General features: G+C 38.9%; 1 protein-coding gene and 1 long non-coding RNA gene across 4 annotated transcripts in view; one reads left to right on the top strand and one right to left on the bottom strand.

Moving 5' to 3' along the window:
• Positions 1-15491, bottom strand: part of LOC120397063 — a 63946-nt gene that overhangs the window by 8083 nt on the left and 40372 nt on the right. The window lies entirely within an intron of this gene.
• The window catches only part of EGFR (epidermal growth factor receptor), a 224850-nt gene that overhangs the window by 194502 nt on the left and 14857 nt on the right, over positions 1-15491 (top strand). For all 3 annotated transcript variants that reach the window (XM_039522515.1, XM_039522513.1, XM_039522514.1), the window contains exons 17-20: positions 983-1124; positions 3215-3337; positions 4627-4725; positions 10670-10855. In XM_039522515.1, the coding sequence (XP_039378449.1) occupies positions 983-1124; positions 3215-3337; positions 4627-4725; positions 10670-10855 (550 nt within the window). The remainder of the gene's footprint in view (positions 1-982; positions 1125-3214; positions 3338-4626; positions 4726-10669; positions 10856-15491) is intronic.

Below are 15491 nucleotides of genomic sequence, written 5' to 3'. Positions count from 1 at the left end.
CGTGACCCCGGCTGGCAGCCGCATGCCAGGCAAAATCGGCTCGCGTGCCAAAGGTGGCCGACCCCTGGCCTAGATGTATGGGACTCTTGGTGCTGTCAGTGAGAGATCTGTGTATTTCAAGTGCATCGTTTCTAAAGTAAGATCCTTTGTGAGAAGCTGAAAGCAAAATTCTGTTCTTATTTTGTATTGAAATAACAGTTTTAAAATCATCAAGACAAACAAAAAGAGTAAGTAAGTCACCATCCAATGTGGTGCTTACCATACAGTGTCTCTTCAAAACAGTTTTAAAACTATTTGAGCAGATAGTGATATACAGAATATAAAGAGACCGTGACAATGGTTCACAAATCCTAGATTAACATGAGAAATATATTAATTTGGCTGATTAAGACCAAAGCATACTTTAGGGTCTCAATTACTTATAAAATCCTGAACAATAAAAGGCTGGAAAAAAGGAATCAAGAGATTAAATACATATATACCTCCAGTAGACAAGGTCAAAACTTTTCAAATGAAGTTTTTTCATTGAAGAATGACCTTTCTTTTTAATAAAAAATGTAATGCAAACTGTTGGCTTTTTTTTCCTTCAAAATTTCACATTTTTCACCACATTTACTCTAAATTTTTATTGAAAATGTTCTTGAACCCCTGTTTTCAGTCAAAGAAAATGTTCAAAAATGGTTTCCATAAAGGTTTAATGAAAGCATTTGGAAAAAATATAAACTGTTCTATTTCAAACCTGCATCTGAAGCCATTTTGAAGTTTAAAAAAAAAGCAAACAAACAGCTCCATATAAAACCCCACAAACACTGAATGAAAAACTTCAGAATATTGACACCCATGTTGCTTGAATGTAGGTAGATCAAAACTTATCTGAAGCCTTCAACTGATCATGTTTCTAACATGGAATGCTGTATTAAAAATACACCATTTGTTATTTCTTATACCAAAACAGACCTCTTTCCCCTTTTTTGTCTTCTAGCTCCAAAATCCCATCCATTGCAGCTGGTGTTGTTGGAAGTATCCTTTGTTTGGTTGTGATAGCCTTGGTCATAGGGCTTTACATGCGCAGACGTCACATAGTTAGAAAGCGTACATTGCGCAGGCTGCTTCAGGAAAGGGAGGTATGTATTGTAAACAGTTTCTAAATATATTGACCAACTTTATTGATGTGCCACAGCATCTCAGAAAGAGCTGTTTTATTAGCTCAAAATATAGTGGCCCTGACCTCACCCTAGCACAAACATAAAGTACAATATTATCTGGTGTTTGAATAACATGTTATCTGCAGTTCTACTGGGAAAAGTGACTATGTAAATATGACACCATATTACTTAATCTCAGATCTTATCTTGGTGGGTAAAAATTGCAATAGCTCACTGGTGAGTTGGGTGCCTGATTTCCACTGAAAGTCATTGGGAATTAGGCTGCTGAGTCACTTAGGTGCTTTTGAAAATACTACCCTGTTATGATCTGCTTACTCTAGTGACAAAAATAAGGGATTTTTTTTTTGGCTGTTTTTACTACTCGTTACTCCTGTTAGTGCTGCAGAGCTAGCACAGCTCTGGGAGGCTAAGCTGGATTCTGTTCTGGGGCACACAGCATGAACAGAACTTGATGGACTGAGTTTCAGTTTCAAAGCCAACGTTGCCTTCAGTTGCCCCGTTCCATTCATGTCTCTCTTTTTGGAATACTATTGCTCACTAAACTTGAGCTTAACAATAGTGAAAACAGAAGTCTTTAATTATATTATTGGCTACAGTATGTTCAGTGCAGGGATTGATAACCTGAGAGATTACTCATACCAACCACTCCACATGGACAACAATGTCATCCTGAATGTAGAAATCTCCCTTAAAGCCGTTGCAAGACAATGTGTTCACCATGCTGGATGAGAACTGGGCTTTCATGCTTCTTGTACTAAACTTTATACACTGCATAGTATAGACTTCATATGGGTTATAATATTATCCTCTGGATATTTTACATGTAAATCACCAAAATGCATTTTCCAGGATCAAAACAAATCAGGTACGACTCTTCCCTTTCTCCTTCCAAGCTACTAGCAAATTGTATTCACGGTTCTACTGAATCATAGAATCATAGAATTCAAGATCAGAAGGGACCATTATGATCATCTAGTCTGACCTCCTGCAAGATGCAGGCCACATAAGCCGATCCACCCACTCCTGAACTAATTCTCTCCCTTGACTCTGCTGTTGAATGCTCCAAATCATGATTTAAAGACTTCAAGTAGCAGATAATCCACCAGCAAGCGACCCCTGCCCCATGCTTCGGAGGAAGGCGAAAAACCTCCAGGGCCACTGCCAATCTACCCTGGAGGAAAATTCCTTCCCGACCCCAAATATGGCGATCAGCTGAACCCCGAGCATGTGGGCAAGACTCTCCAGCCAGACCCTCTGGAAAAGGCTAACAATATCCCAACATTGACCCTTTGTACTAATTACCAGTGTGGCACGTTATTGACCTATTGACTAAACCCGTTATCCTATCATACCATCCCCTCCATAAACTCATCCAGCTGAACACCCTGCTTCCCTCGCTAGCTTTGCAAAGTCAAGTGATAAAAGTCCCGAAGCTGCCCTACTTTTTGCTACATTACCTAGCAACCTTTTAAGAGCCTCCATATTCTACAGTTGTAATGTTATAACACATATTGTGTTTGGTTCACATTATACATTTTGTACTCCTTAATATGAGAATCGTTAACTGAAACAGGAAAATGGCAGAAAACAGATCTGTATCAGGCTAAATATGGGCTTCCAGTTAGGAAAGCTATTCAGGAGAAGGACACAACAAAACAGTAGTAAAAGAGAACTTTAAATATTAGGAAAGCGCCTAATTTCTGTCATATGAAGGAAATCATTTGTTGTTCCCTTAGAAAAAATACTGCAACAAAATTCAGATCAAATAAATAAAATCTATTAGTCAACTTAAAACCCCCTTTCTTGCCTGGATAACTAGATAATCTTCCAGTTCTGTGAGATAGGTATATCTCCATATATATCAAAACAAGTTCAATATAACACAGTTTCACCTATAACGCGGTAAGATTTTTTGGCTCCCGAGGACAGCGTTATATTGGGGTAGAGGTGTACCAACAGTTTTTGCTCAGTTTCAATAGTTGTGTGCTGCTTGCTTTCCTCCTCTACAGTATTATCTTTCTAAAGTCCAATTCCTTTGTACACAATAGCTTGTTGAACCTCTAACACCAAGTGGCGAGGCGCCAAACCAAGCTCTTCTGAGGATTCTAAAGGAAACAGAATTTAAAAAGGTCAAAGTTCTAGGCTCTGGAGCTTTTGGTACTGTTTATAAGGTAAGACCACCATGTTTTTCTCACCACACACATGCACACAAAGCCATCTTAACAGTGTATGCATTGAAAGCTGAAAACATACTCATGAGGTTTTTTGAGTTATTTTCAAATCATCTATAGCTTGGGCCAGGTAAAGTAGATGTGTGAATCTGCGTGTGTGAGAGATTGAGAGAGAGAACACACAAGAAGTTTTTCATAAGATCTTACGAGAGTCATACAGCTGAATATGGAGCTGATGTGTCTATTTTAAAAAGTACCACTGCCAGAAATACTTTCTTAGGGATGTTAAAATGTTAAGAAGAGAAATCAAAGTATGGCCAACTCAGTCTACTATGCTAAGCAGAATTTTTATTTTTTTATCATCTCTTTTTATTTGTGGATCACTTTTATTGGGTCAAAAGAACCCCACGGGGTTGCAGAAAAGCAACTGGAGCCTTTCTATTTTATTGTTGTGCAGAATGATTTCCCTCCCCCTCCACAGTCCCATTATTCTTCCTTCTCTAGAGAGTATCTCTCTAAAAGATTTCTCAGTGAGGAAGCTTCAGGTTTGTTTTACACCATTTGGTTCTGAAATGTAAAATATAGATTTACTTATCAAATTTTAAATTTAGATACTTGGGGGCAGATGTGCCTAAGAAATTTAGGAGCGCAAATCCCTTGTGTGCTTTTGAAGATTTGCCCTTTTGATCCCAAATACCCCTCTGCCTAAATGACTATGTAATGCAATAGACGATGAACAAGAAACCATTCTGACGTGAATTTACTTCTCATATATATATTAAGGATTGGATTATTGTGTAACCCTTGGAGCAGGCTGGCTGAAATTTAGTTTCACATGAGAAAACCCTGATTCCCATCATTCAGCAGCTTATAAATTAGAAGTGACACAATAATCAACATAGTGAAAAACGAGTTCAGCAAAGACTAGTAATGTCCAGTTGTGTCCAACTTGTGTGTACAATTGCCATGATTGTTAGCACTGATTAGATATTGGTGCACACATATTGCCATTTATGCATCTTCTGGGCTCTTTACAAATGTGACTCAAGGTAATTGCACATGCATGTTTTTGAAAATCAGGCCCAAGAGATTGAGACAGATGCCACTCCATTAACAGGAGTCTACCCAGAGAGAGTGACTGCTATATACCTCCTTCGCTGCCTGCTTAGAATGTTTGTCTGGTCTGAAAACAGTATACATATACATGTAAAAACAAGCATTTGCAATTACCTCAGTGATAGTGAATCACTGGGTTAAGGACCTAGGTAACCTTTCTTCTTATTTTATAGGGGCTCTGGATTCCGGAAGGAGAGAAGGTTAAAATTCCTGTTGCTATTAAGGAATTGAGAGAGGCGACCTCCCCAAAAGCCAACAAGGAAATACTTGATGTGAGTTTTCATCTTTATTTGGTACTATTAAATCTTTGCTAGTGGTTGTCTTAATGGGAGGAAAAATAAGAGGAAGATTGTGTCCCCCTGAATACCTGTAGCATTGATGACATTTGCTTTGCATTTATATCAAGTGCATAAGACATCTTTAGCCTTTGAAGGGCTGATTTTCAAATCAGGGTTTCCTATTGCCAGATATAGTGAGCTGGTGTGGAAAAAAGACCAAGATAATTGTATACAAATACTTGAAGGGTGTATACATGTAGGTAAATGATGAGAAGTTGCAGAGCCTTCTAACCCTGCTTCCACTGAACTCAATAGGAGACCCATCTGCTCTCATTGTAGTCAGTGGGGGGGGGGGGTTACCATTGACTTCAATGGGGGCAGAGTTAGACCAAAAGCAGAGCGCTTTTGAAAAGCCTACCTTAAATGGTACAAGCAATAATGACATGAAATTTTAAAATCTGAAATTAAGACTGATTATCCATTAAAACATTCTAACAGTGATATCTATTAGACAATGGAACAATCTGCCAAGAGAAAGTGTGGAAGCCCAATCACTTGAGATGTTTCAAATAAGACTGGACAAAGATAATAGTGTGACACAATCTCTCCAGTTGCTCTCCCAACTCCTCAGGGCTTTACAGAAGTTACAGGATCTAGCTCTAAACGCTGTTAAGCTATTTTACTAGCAGCAGACTAGCTGATGGTATTTTAAAATGGAATGAAGATGACAGTATTTTAGGCTAATAATTCCACTCTGTGCCTGCTGTGCATCCCCTGAAAAGTGTGGTTTTGAGATACAGCAGTCACCATTAAAAGATCAATATCTGTTGACAACTGGCACATCCTTAACCAGGCCAGCCAAATCCTGCCGCCACTCTGTGTGGTTGGTCGGTGGGTACCATTGCATTCCCTTTACCTCCCATGGACCTCTTTGTGCATAGGTCATTAACTAACACTGTGCACAGGGACCTTGATTTGGTGCTAAGGGGCATGTTAAACAGTGAGCTTAAGGCAGAGACCATCTCTTTGTTCTGTATTTGTACAGCGCCTAGCGCAGCAGGGCCCAGGTATGTGACTGGGGCTCCTACGTGCTATGGTAATACAAATTATAACAATAATAATGATCACTAATGTTCTTTGGACCCTGATATTTCAGAGTATCATAGGGTTAAATGCATGGTTATGCAGGACTAAATGAAATGTTTAAAAAAAAAATCTGTCTGGCTCATGTGCCACGGAAACTGTGAAAAATCATCTGGTCTTGTGAACAAATCCAGGGACCACAGAAGCCAGTTGGATTTTATTTTCTTTCTTGGATCTAGCCCATAATTACAAAGGGGAAAAAAAAACTCATATGAATTCCACTTCTAATATGCTTGGACAAGACTGACACTCAGTGACTCACAAGTAGAGCTGGTCTATGTCTTGACCCCTTCTCAAGCCCCAGGCGCTATCTGCGCCAGCCTGGAAGGGGAGGTACATTGCACAAGGTTTAGATCTGGTACAGGGTATCTCCCACACTGAGCAGGGGGAAAACGGGGGATGGAGTGTGATTCTGAGTCACAGTCTGCCTCCCAAGGCCGCTCCAAGAGCTGCTCAACAATGTACTACCCCTTGCTTGGAGATCATGGTGTACATATTGTAGAAAAAAAATATGTATGCATATGCTGTAAATATCCGTGAGTGATGAAATATACATACATTTACAATGGATGAACTATAAACCCAGATCCAGGGATCCTTGAGCTCAGGGAACAATCTGGTGTGGAGGCAAATCTGAACTTTGCTGTTTGAGCCTAACTTGTATGCATATATACACATACACTTTACTTCATCCAAGAAAAGTTATATTAAAAGAACATGAAGCTTGAAACACAAGCAAAGGTTAGGAGATGCCAGTATAAAGGTTGCTCAGGCAACCCCTGTGTGTGTATGCATTTTATGGTACAGTCTTTAATTACATCAGTGATACTCAAACCTCAGTGGTTCAGGAGCCAGATTAGCAATCAACGTTACCCAAAATACTGGGGAAATATTTAGTTTATGTATCTCACAGCAAATAAGTTCAATAACTCAGTTCAAGTTGATAACTTAGTTGGTTAATAACATAGTAAAAGCCTTCTGATTGGTTAATAACTGAGACTGGTTAATAATTAAATCACGCAGTGTTTTAATATCACTTCCTGCAAAGAGCCACTGGAGAGGCATTAAAGGGCCACTTGCAGCTCAAGAGCCGCAGTCTGAATATCACTGAATTACATGATCACATACTATTTGCATGAGTCCTACTAAGCCCCTGCAGCCCTGGGCTGGAGCACGCTCAGTGGGACTGGTGTGTGCACAGTCTGGTCAGCACATACATAGCTGTGAGAGGCTGAGTGTGCTCACTACAACTGGACACTCCAGAGATTTTAGCTTACAAACTCTTAAGTCTCTACTGAGCATGTGCAAACTGTGATTTCTCAGAAGCTTGTAATTTGGGAAAATGTTCATGGGAATGGCAAAAGACATTTCCCTGGCACCATGGCAATCCCTCTGCCAAATTTCAAGATCCTGCCCCAAAAGCCTGGAGGTGCTAGAGCTTCTCAATGAAATGGTTGCAAGCATTTTTTTTTTTAAACGTGGGCAAAACACTGTATTTTTCCCTACCCTCAGTCTCAGAAGTGATTGAACTATTTTAGCTGAAACTTTCAACAACAATAACAACAACAACAAAAATCAGCCTGAGACTGGAAAATTTCAGCCTAAATGATTAAAGTTTGTCAAAATGATAAGCAACTGAAAACATGGTCTCACAATGGGGAGGTATTGGGCAACCTTAGCTATGGGCCACTTACAATAAAGCACTTTTGCATCCTCATTTCATCCTAGAAAAACTTTCTATTTCATATATGTTTTAGTGTATTGATATGGCACATCATTTTGTACATATCCTGTTGAAATACAAAAGAAAAGGTGGTTACTTTCAGGACCAATATGTCAAACAAAATCCCTGCTGATTTAAGTTGTTTTACTAAAAGTTGGCTATGTATTCACAAACCCCATCCATGTATCTGCCGTCTAACAGGCAGACACAAAGAAAGGATGCAACCATACTATCAACCCCCTGCTTCAGGAAAACCTATGGTAAAAGGAAAACTCACTGATATTCCCCCTCATGGAATATTTTTAGCCTCACTTAATAACAGAAATAAAAAGGACATTAAAAAGCTGATGTAAACTGTTATGGAGAAAATAATACAAACTTGACAAAAGCTGCCTTGGACCTAATTGTACTAAATTCACATAGAGTGAAGGAAGGGTTAATTAATAAGCCAAAATGATTGCCTCGGCGTTCAGCAGATCAAGCTATTCCCGTAGCAGGACAGTAGATTGTGGCATGTGTGCTCTTCTGAGATATCAAAGTACTTTTTTTTTTATTTTATTTTTTTTTAACAAAGTTCAGATGTCTCCACATGATCTTTTTCCCATTGAAGTAGGACTCTTAGCAAGCGGTTCTTACCATTTTTAGCACTGTTTACTTTTTAGATGACTTAGTTGATGGAATTCATTCCACATTTCACAGGAAAATAAAAGATACAAAGCGATGGAAGCAGCGAGACAGAGAAATAAACAGAACTTCAAACAGATTTTACTGAACGACTCTCCAAGGTCACTGATCCCTTGGAGATAGTGGCTAATTAATTAGCCACTTTCTGTAAGAAGAATGGCTAGGTATTCAGCATGTAAAACAGCATTTGTTCATATAACCCAGTTTATTCTCCAGCCACAACTCCCATTGGCTTTATTAGGGCAGGGCTAATTCAGGAGATTTGTTACGAAATACCAAGCATAGTTGGAGCAGGTCAGAGCGTACCTCAGAGATTTCCAAGATAAATAATTGAAACAAAGACTTGCTTTAATTTAGAAAAATATTTAAAGAAACCTGTGACTGCACAATGGTTCCATTATAAGTTCAATGGTTCTTCAAAGAGGCTATGGCCTATTTTAATTTGCAGTATCAGATTTAATAGGCAGTGTCAAATCCTGGAAGAACTCCATACTCCGTGTGGCCCATACACCCACTCCACACATTCAGTTCCCAATTTCCCAGTCTTGAAGTCTGCTCCTTGTAGGCTGTGAAGCAGATGGGCAGTGAGAACAGCTCTGAGCTTGCAGATTTTTCATTCAGCTAAAATGAATTCAATATGGATCTGAGACTAAACAGGAAACAGTACAAGAAACAGACTTCCTTTATTGCTGTGCTTACATGGTTGTTAAGCCCATTGGGATGAACATAATTAGGCCTGTTTTCATATGGAATCATCTTATAGAATGCGTGAGGCATTGAACCTAGAGGTTCTATATAAATTAATCTGAAAACCTGTATAATTTAGTAGAGAATGACATGCTTTGCTTCAAATTTTTAAACTATGTAGAATTTAATTGGCAATTATATCCTTCAACTAGAATTCTATAGATTAGTTTTAATATTTTGTAGTAAGTTGATCATTCTTTATCCAGTTCTATAGTAATCCTCTGTGATCCTTCTGTCCAGGAACTCTTTGTAAAGGGCATCTTGAGGGTGGGTTATGTGTCAAACAAAAAACAGAGTTATCCCTCAAAGCAGACCTCTCAACATCATTACCTCAGTATCATGTAATAAATATCATGTGTCAGTAAAACACATCATCCTTAGGCTGGCAATGTGAAATAACAGTGCAGTGGCAGAGGAAAATATTGCTCATGGATTTCAGATTTTTTTAATGTCATTGCTTAAATGTGCTTTTAACAATAACCCCCTGCCAGCCTCACAACTAGGTGACATCTGTTAAAAGGCTGTTAGATGATGATTAAACTGCTATCATATTGCATTTCTTAAGCCTTTCTAAAGAGCAGAACATTTTCTACCTCCACCGCAGAAGTGTCTTGACTTAGCAGCCCAAAACAAGCATGCAAGCAATCTGTCAAGGGATGATTAGTTGGTGTCTGATGTCTTTCCAGATGTTGATTTAAATGCTGACCTAAAAGTTCACTGCATGGAAAATTTCCCACTTAGTTCTGTATTAAAAGAATAACCGAAAGCAATATCCTGTAGATGAGGAACAAAAACAAGTAAAAGTATGATGGCTAAACATTAAACCTGATTTTTCCATAGTACCTCCATTTTTGAGTGAATAACTTTGTGCTTGCATTTTTCAGTTGGTGTGAAAACTAGCCTGCAAAAAATGGAAGTCCCTGTTTAAAAAACAGACCCAAAGATGCTCTAAAGTCAGGAGTGAGAAGCGGGAAAAACCTACACTGGAAGTTAATAATTGAATTCCATAACTGGCCATTGCATGCACAAACCCTTGATAGATATTTATTTTTGGCATGATCATGTTAATGAATGAACATAGCAGGTGAGCAGTCGCTCACACATTTTTGAAAATCAGGCCCTAAAGTTCTATTTAATTACAAAGCTGTTCTGATGGAAGGCTGATTTCATCCTGGCTCCCAACTGTACAAAAATGCACTGTAAACACCTTCATTATATTGCTCACGTTGCCATAACACACAAAAAAGCTTTACCAACAGATCCAAGACTTTCAAAAATGGTTGCTTAAAATTAGGCTCCTAAAGCCTCATTTAGGCTGCTAAATATGCTTCCTGATTTTCAAAAATGCTGGGCACCTAGCAGCTCCCATAAAATTTGAAATTATTAAGTCCTGTTAGGTTTTAGTCTCTGGAAGCTTGCACTGAACACACTGCTTGGTATACAAGAACCAGGAAAATGGGTGGCCTTGGTGCCATTTTAAATGATGTCTCACCATTCAGAATCAGGACCTCTCAGTGCAGTGGGAAATATGCATTAGAGACCCAACATTTTACAAAAAGGTTCAGTAATCAGGTCTTGCATCCTAATATTTCTGTCATAAATGAGGGACTGTTTCAGGATGTCTTCTCTTTTTCTGATCAGGAAGCGTATGTGATGGCTAGTGTTGACAATCCCCATGTGTGCCGCTTGCTGGGAATCTGCCTTACTTCTACCGTCCAGCTTATCACACAGCTTATGCCTTATGGCTGCCTCCTTGACTACATCCGAGAGCACAAGGACAACATTGGCTCCCAGTACCTTCTCAACTGGTGTGTGCAGATTGCAAAGGTAAGTGAATGGCAGCACAATCCATCCAAAACTCTGATCATAAACAGAACCAAGAGATCTGAAAGTATGTAATCTAGCTATCCTCTAGGTCTTTGTATTTCACGTGAGGATAGAAAGGCTTCTTGAACTTGATATTAAAGATAACAATACTTTTTGTATAGTGCTTTAGATTTTCAAACCATTGTGTAAATATTAACTGATCCTCAGAACATTCCTGGACAGTGCAGGGTTATCACCACTGGGCAAGTGATGAAACTTGCACAGATTGCAATTGAATGATTTGCCCAAACGTGATGCAGTGAATCAGTGGCAGCAGGAGGGATTAGAACGTGGCAGTTCTTCACTGTCAGTCCTGTGCGATACCATGCTACTCCTCCAATAATCCATAAATGGTTCATTCCAAAATGCTGTTTCTGTCATGCTGTGTTGCAGGGCAAATGTGATGGTAAAATCTCTTCTGTGTTGGAGATTAATGCCCTGCTTTTGCTGACTGCAGAGGAATGGTGATCAAATGCAGAGCCTTTTGCTACTAAAACACCAGCTCATTCTGATGCTGGTTGTTTATGACTGAAAGACAGTGCCACTAGCTGGTTCTTCTGTAGCTTGTGTGCAATAAGTTGGTATACTTAGCCCTGTTCCAGTGGACGTGTATCCATATAACAAAATCACTATCACATTTGGCACAAATTGACACGTCAGATTCAGCACAGAGACAAAGGCGGAAAGGCAGCATGGAGACTAAATGATATTCGCTAGCCCTTAGAAGTAATCCTCCATAGTAGGGCTGTGCCACCATGGCAGGGCAGTGTAGCAGATATTGCACTGCTCCTACCTAGGCTCTCTCTTTTCTTTGTATAAACAGAGAAGGTCTTTTTCCTGTGCAGTCCATGCTACACCTCTCACAAGCATGAGGTTTTTAAACATTTTTTAATGTTCAGTGATCATAGCCATTTGCAAGGTGTCGCATTTGAACTACCTGTTCAAACTTTGTTTACATTGACATTTCTGTAATTTAATTGAAACCCTGTTGCTCTGACATTTTCATTTAAACTGTACAATGTCAATATGCTGCCTCTGTAGCTTTGGTGTACACCTTGAAAAACGTAATTAGCGTGGGAGGGACAAGAGAGATGTCTGTGGATAAAGACAGGAAAGACTGCCCAAATTAGCAGAAGGAAAAACAGTAACTTGGAGATTCCCTGTGCTTACAAAAGAGAAAACCAGCAGCATCAGTAATCTCTCTAACCAGTAGAAACTTGCATCTGCTGTGTTAACATTTCATACTGTGTCATTTACAGCACTGACTGTATATCCACGTACCCATTTATCATGCATTTGTATATTATCAACCCAAAGAATGTTGAGAAAATAGCTGGAGTTACAGTTAATATAAAATCAGTGCATAATAGAGCAACTCAATATATAAAATCGGTGCATAGTAGAGTAAGTCAACATTTCAGCGTTGTATAAGCATGAATTGGGACTGCACAGAGCACACAGTGGATCACTAGAAATTAAAGTAATGTTGTTTACAAGGAAAATCATTAGCCAACAAGATACATTGGCTCATTGTCATCATTTATTGATGGCATATGCAAAGTCATGATCTTACAGTCAGTCCTGGGATGTTCTTTAAATAGAGTTATCTTCATAAATTATTCTGTCCCATGTAATGCAGATTTACAGACCTGATTAAATAACTAAGTAAATAAAACTAAGCTACTATAGCTCATGCGAAAGAAGAAGAAAATGAGGGGCAAAACAGGCCTTCTGAGGTAGCTGTGGGTAATTTTGTTGGAATCTAAATCAGCATTTTCCTTTCTTTATAGAAGGATTTGTCCTGGAAGGAAAATAGTGGTTGAATGTCTAGAGTGGGGTAGAGGGGAGAAGAAAGATAAGGAGCTTGGGAAGCACATAGCCTTTCCATCTTCTTTTTCTAAATCCCTGTATTACAGCAGTTACTATGTGTACCCATTATTAAGGTGGTAGAATAGTTCCTCTTATAACATCCCATTTTCAGTCACTAAGTGAAGCATCCCCCTTGTGGACTGACTATTTCTATGTTTAGGCCAGTTCCAAGGTGACTTTTTTGGAAAGCTGGAGCAAAATCCCTTTAGCCATTTTAAGGTGCAGGAGGATGAAAAACAGTTATTTAATTTTAAAATATCATTGCAACATGGGTCATTAGTAGAGTGACCAGATGTCCCATTTTTATAGGGACAGTCCCGTTTTTTCACGGTTGCTATCTGATCACCGTAGTCATTAGGAAGAGGTTGGGGGTGGGGGGAGCTAAAGGGAGGGAGCAATAGATGTAGTTTCTGTTATCTTTCTCAATGATACTAACAATCTCTAAGATGCTCAGGTCCCTGTAACCCTCTGGTTGCATTATATTCATTTCTGTACTACCTATTTTTAAATTAACCAGAACACATTGCACACTTCTTCTTAATCCCCTGAGACCTTGTACACATTCCAAGTTTGCCTGCTATGGTTTGCTTTTGATAAACGTACTGAAGACTTCAGAGATGTATCCACGAACTACACAGCTCCTTTTCCCTCTAAGACTTTTGTTGTGTACTGAACACAGTACAGTAAATAAACTTTATTCAGAGTATCATGCAAACCACCCCTGTTTCTAGTCTGTCTAATTTTAAATTGATTACAGCACCTTCCTGATTTTGCCATTTTTGGAGATTTTCTCTCCTCACTACATTTCCCATCTTCCCCATTATTAATTTCTATGGGGACAAAATTGGTCCTAAAATTGTGACATCTCATTAGTTACACTCTTCTGCGCATCTGAACTGTTACCATTCATAATTGTTAGCGTCTGTTTGATTTTCATGCCTGTTCACCCTCAACTCAGAGCAACTCCCATCTTCACAGCTACTGACTGTCTACCATAGTCTTTTGTGTGGTTCTTTACTAAATGCTCTTCTTAAAATCCACATAAATAATGTTTATAATTTCTCCTATCAACATTTTCTTTGTTACTACATCCATAAATCTTGTCCAGTTTTTGGACATGATCTGTTTCTTTAAAAACCCACACTGTTGTTTTTTCTGTAAATCCTAGCAAATCTGTTCATCTCTCTTAACTAACAAGCAGGAAACAAGCTCCCTTATGGACCCTTTCACAGTTTTTTTTTTCTCTTCCTGTGCCTTTGAAATCATTTTTTAAAATATGTTATGGCTCATATATTTCATGAGTGTACAGAATGACTAGCTTTCAGATAAAAGGGTTTTGAAGACCACCTTTAAACTCAATGAATACAAAATGGGGAATAACTGGCTAGGAAGTGGTATGCTGAAAAAGGATCTGGGGGTTATAGTGGGTCACAAATTGAATATCAGTCAGCAATGTGATGCAGCTGTGAAAAAGGCAAATATCATTCTGGGATGTGTTAATAGGAGTGTGATATGGAAGGTAATTGTCCAGCTCTACTTGGCTGTGGTGAGGCCTCAGCTGAAATACTGTGTGCAATTCTGGGTGCCACACTTTAGGAAAGATGTGGACAAATTGGAAAGAGTCCAGAAGAGAACAACATAAATGATAAAAGGTTTAGAAAACCTGACCTATGAGAAAAGGTTAAAAAAAAATCTGGGCATGTTTAGTCTTGAGAAGAAAGACTGATGTGGGGACTTGATGATAGTCTTCGGATATATTAAGGACTGTTATAAAGAGGTCGATTATCAATTGTTCTTCATGTGCACTGAAGGCAGGACAAGAAGTAATGGGCTTAATCTGCAGCAAGGGAGATGTAGGTTAGATATTAAGAAAAACCTTCTAACTATAAGGATAGTTAAGCACTGCACTGGAATAGTCTTCCAAGAGAGGCTGTGGAATCCCTATCCCTGGATGTTTTTAAGAACAGATTAGACAAACACCTGTCAAGGATGGTCTAGGTTTACGTGGCCCTGCCTCAGTGTAGGGGGCTGGACTAGATGACTTCTCAAGGTCCCGTCCCACCCCACATTTTTATGATTCTATATGAAGAAAAGTTGCTGAGTGGATTTAAGAGTGTATTATAGTCCTCTGCTTTATAATATGTAAATCCTGATCCTGCACACAGTTAAGAATGTGTTTAACTGTATATATGAACAGCCCATTGTCTTCTGTGTAACATTAAGCATGTGCATAAGTATTTGAAGGATCAGGGTCTTAAGTAAATTAATCTAAGACTGATTCCTTGCCTCTCAGCTGCTTTGAACCTCTTTACCAAAACTGATTTAGCAGGAAAATTCTCTTCTTTCAGACTAGATCAAATGATTTTTCCAATGTAGGCTGTTTTTTTATTGATAGCTCAAGGTTTTTTGTTTTAAAAGCTCAGCTCATTAAAGTTAAATTTATTCGATTACGTTAACTTACATAGTGGCATTATGCCAGTTTGCTGGGGTGGTTTATTTTGGCAACATTAACCGCCCTTAGTACATTGATGAAGTTTTGCTTAGAAAATTCACCGTAAGATTTGAAGGTGGTCCAGCTTAATGGTGGGACAAGAATGGGAGTGGGAGCTGGAGAGAGAATGACTCCCCAGGTGCTTTGTCATCACATTAATAGGATCCTTTTCGTGCTGTGTGTGTAGACTGAAAGTGCTTTCTGTATTAACTGTTCGAAAAACAACAGGGAATGATT

Source organism: Mauremys reevesii, linkage group 2, assembly GCF_016161935.1.
Source record: "Mauremys reevesii isolate NIE-2019 linkage group 2, ASM1616193v1, whole genome shotgun sequence".
Classification (NCBI taxonomy): domain Eukaryota; kingdom Metazoa; phylum Chordata; order Testudines; family Geoemydidae; genus Mauremys; species Mauremys reevesii.
The sequence above is the reverse complement of the archived record's forward strand: the minus strand, read 5'-3'. Positions and strand labels throughout refer to the sequence as shown.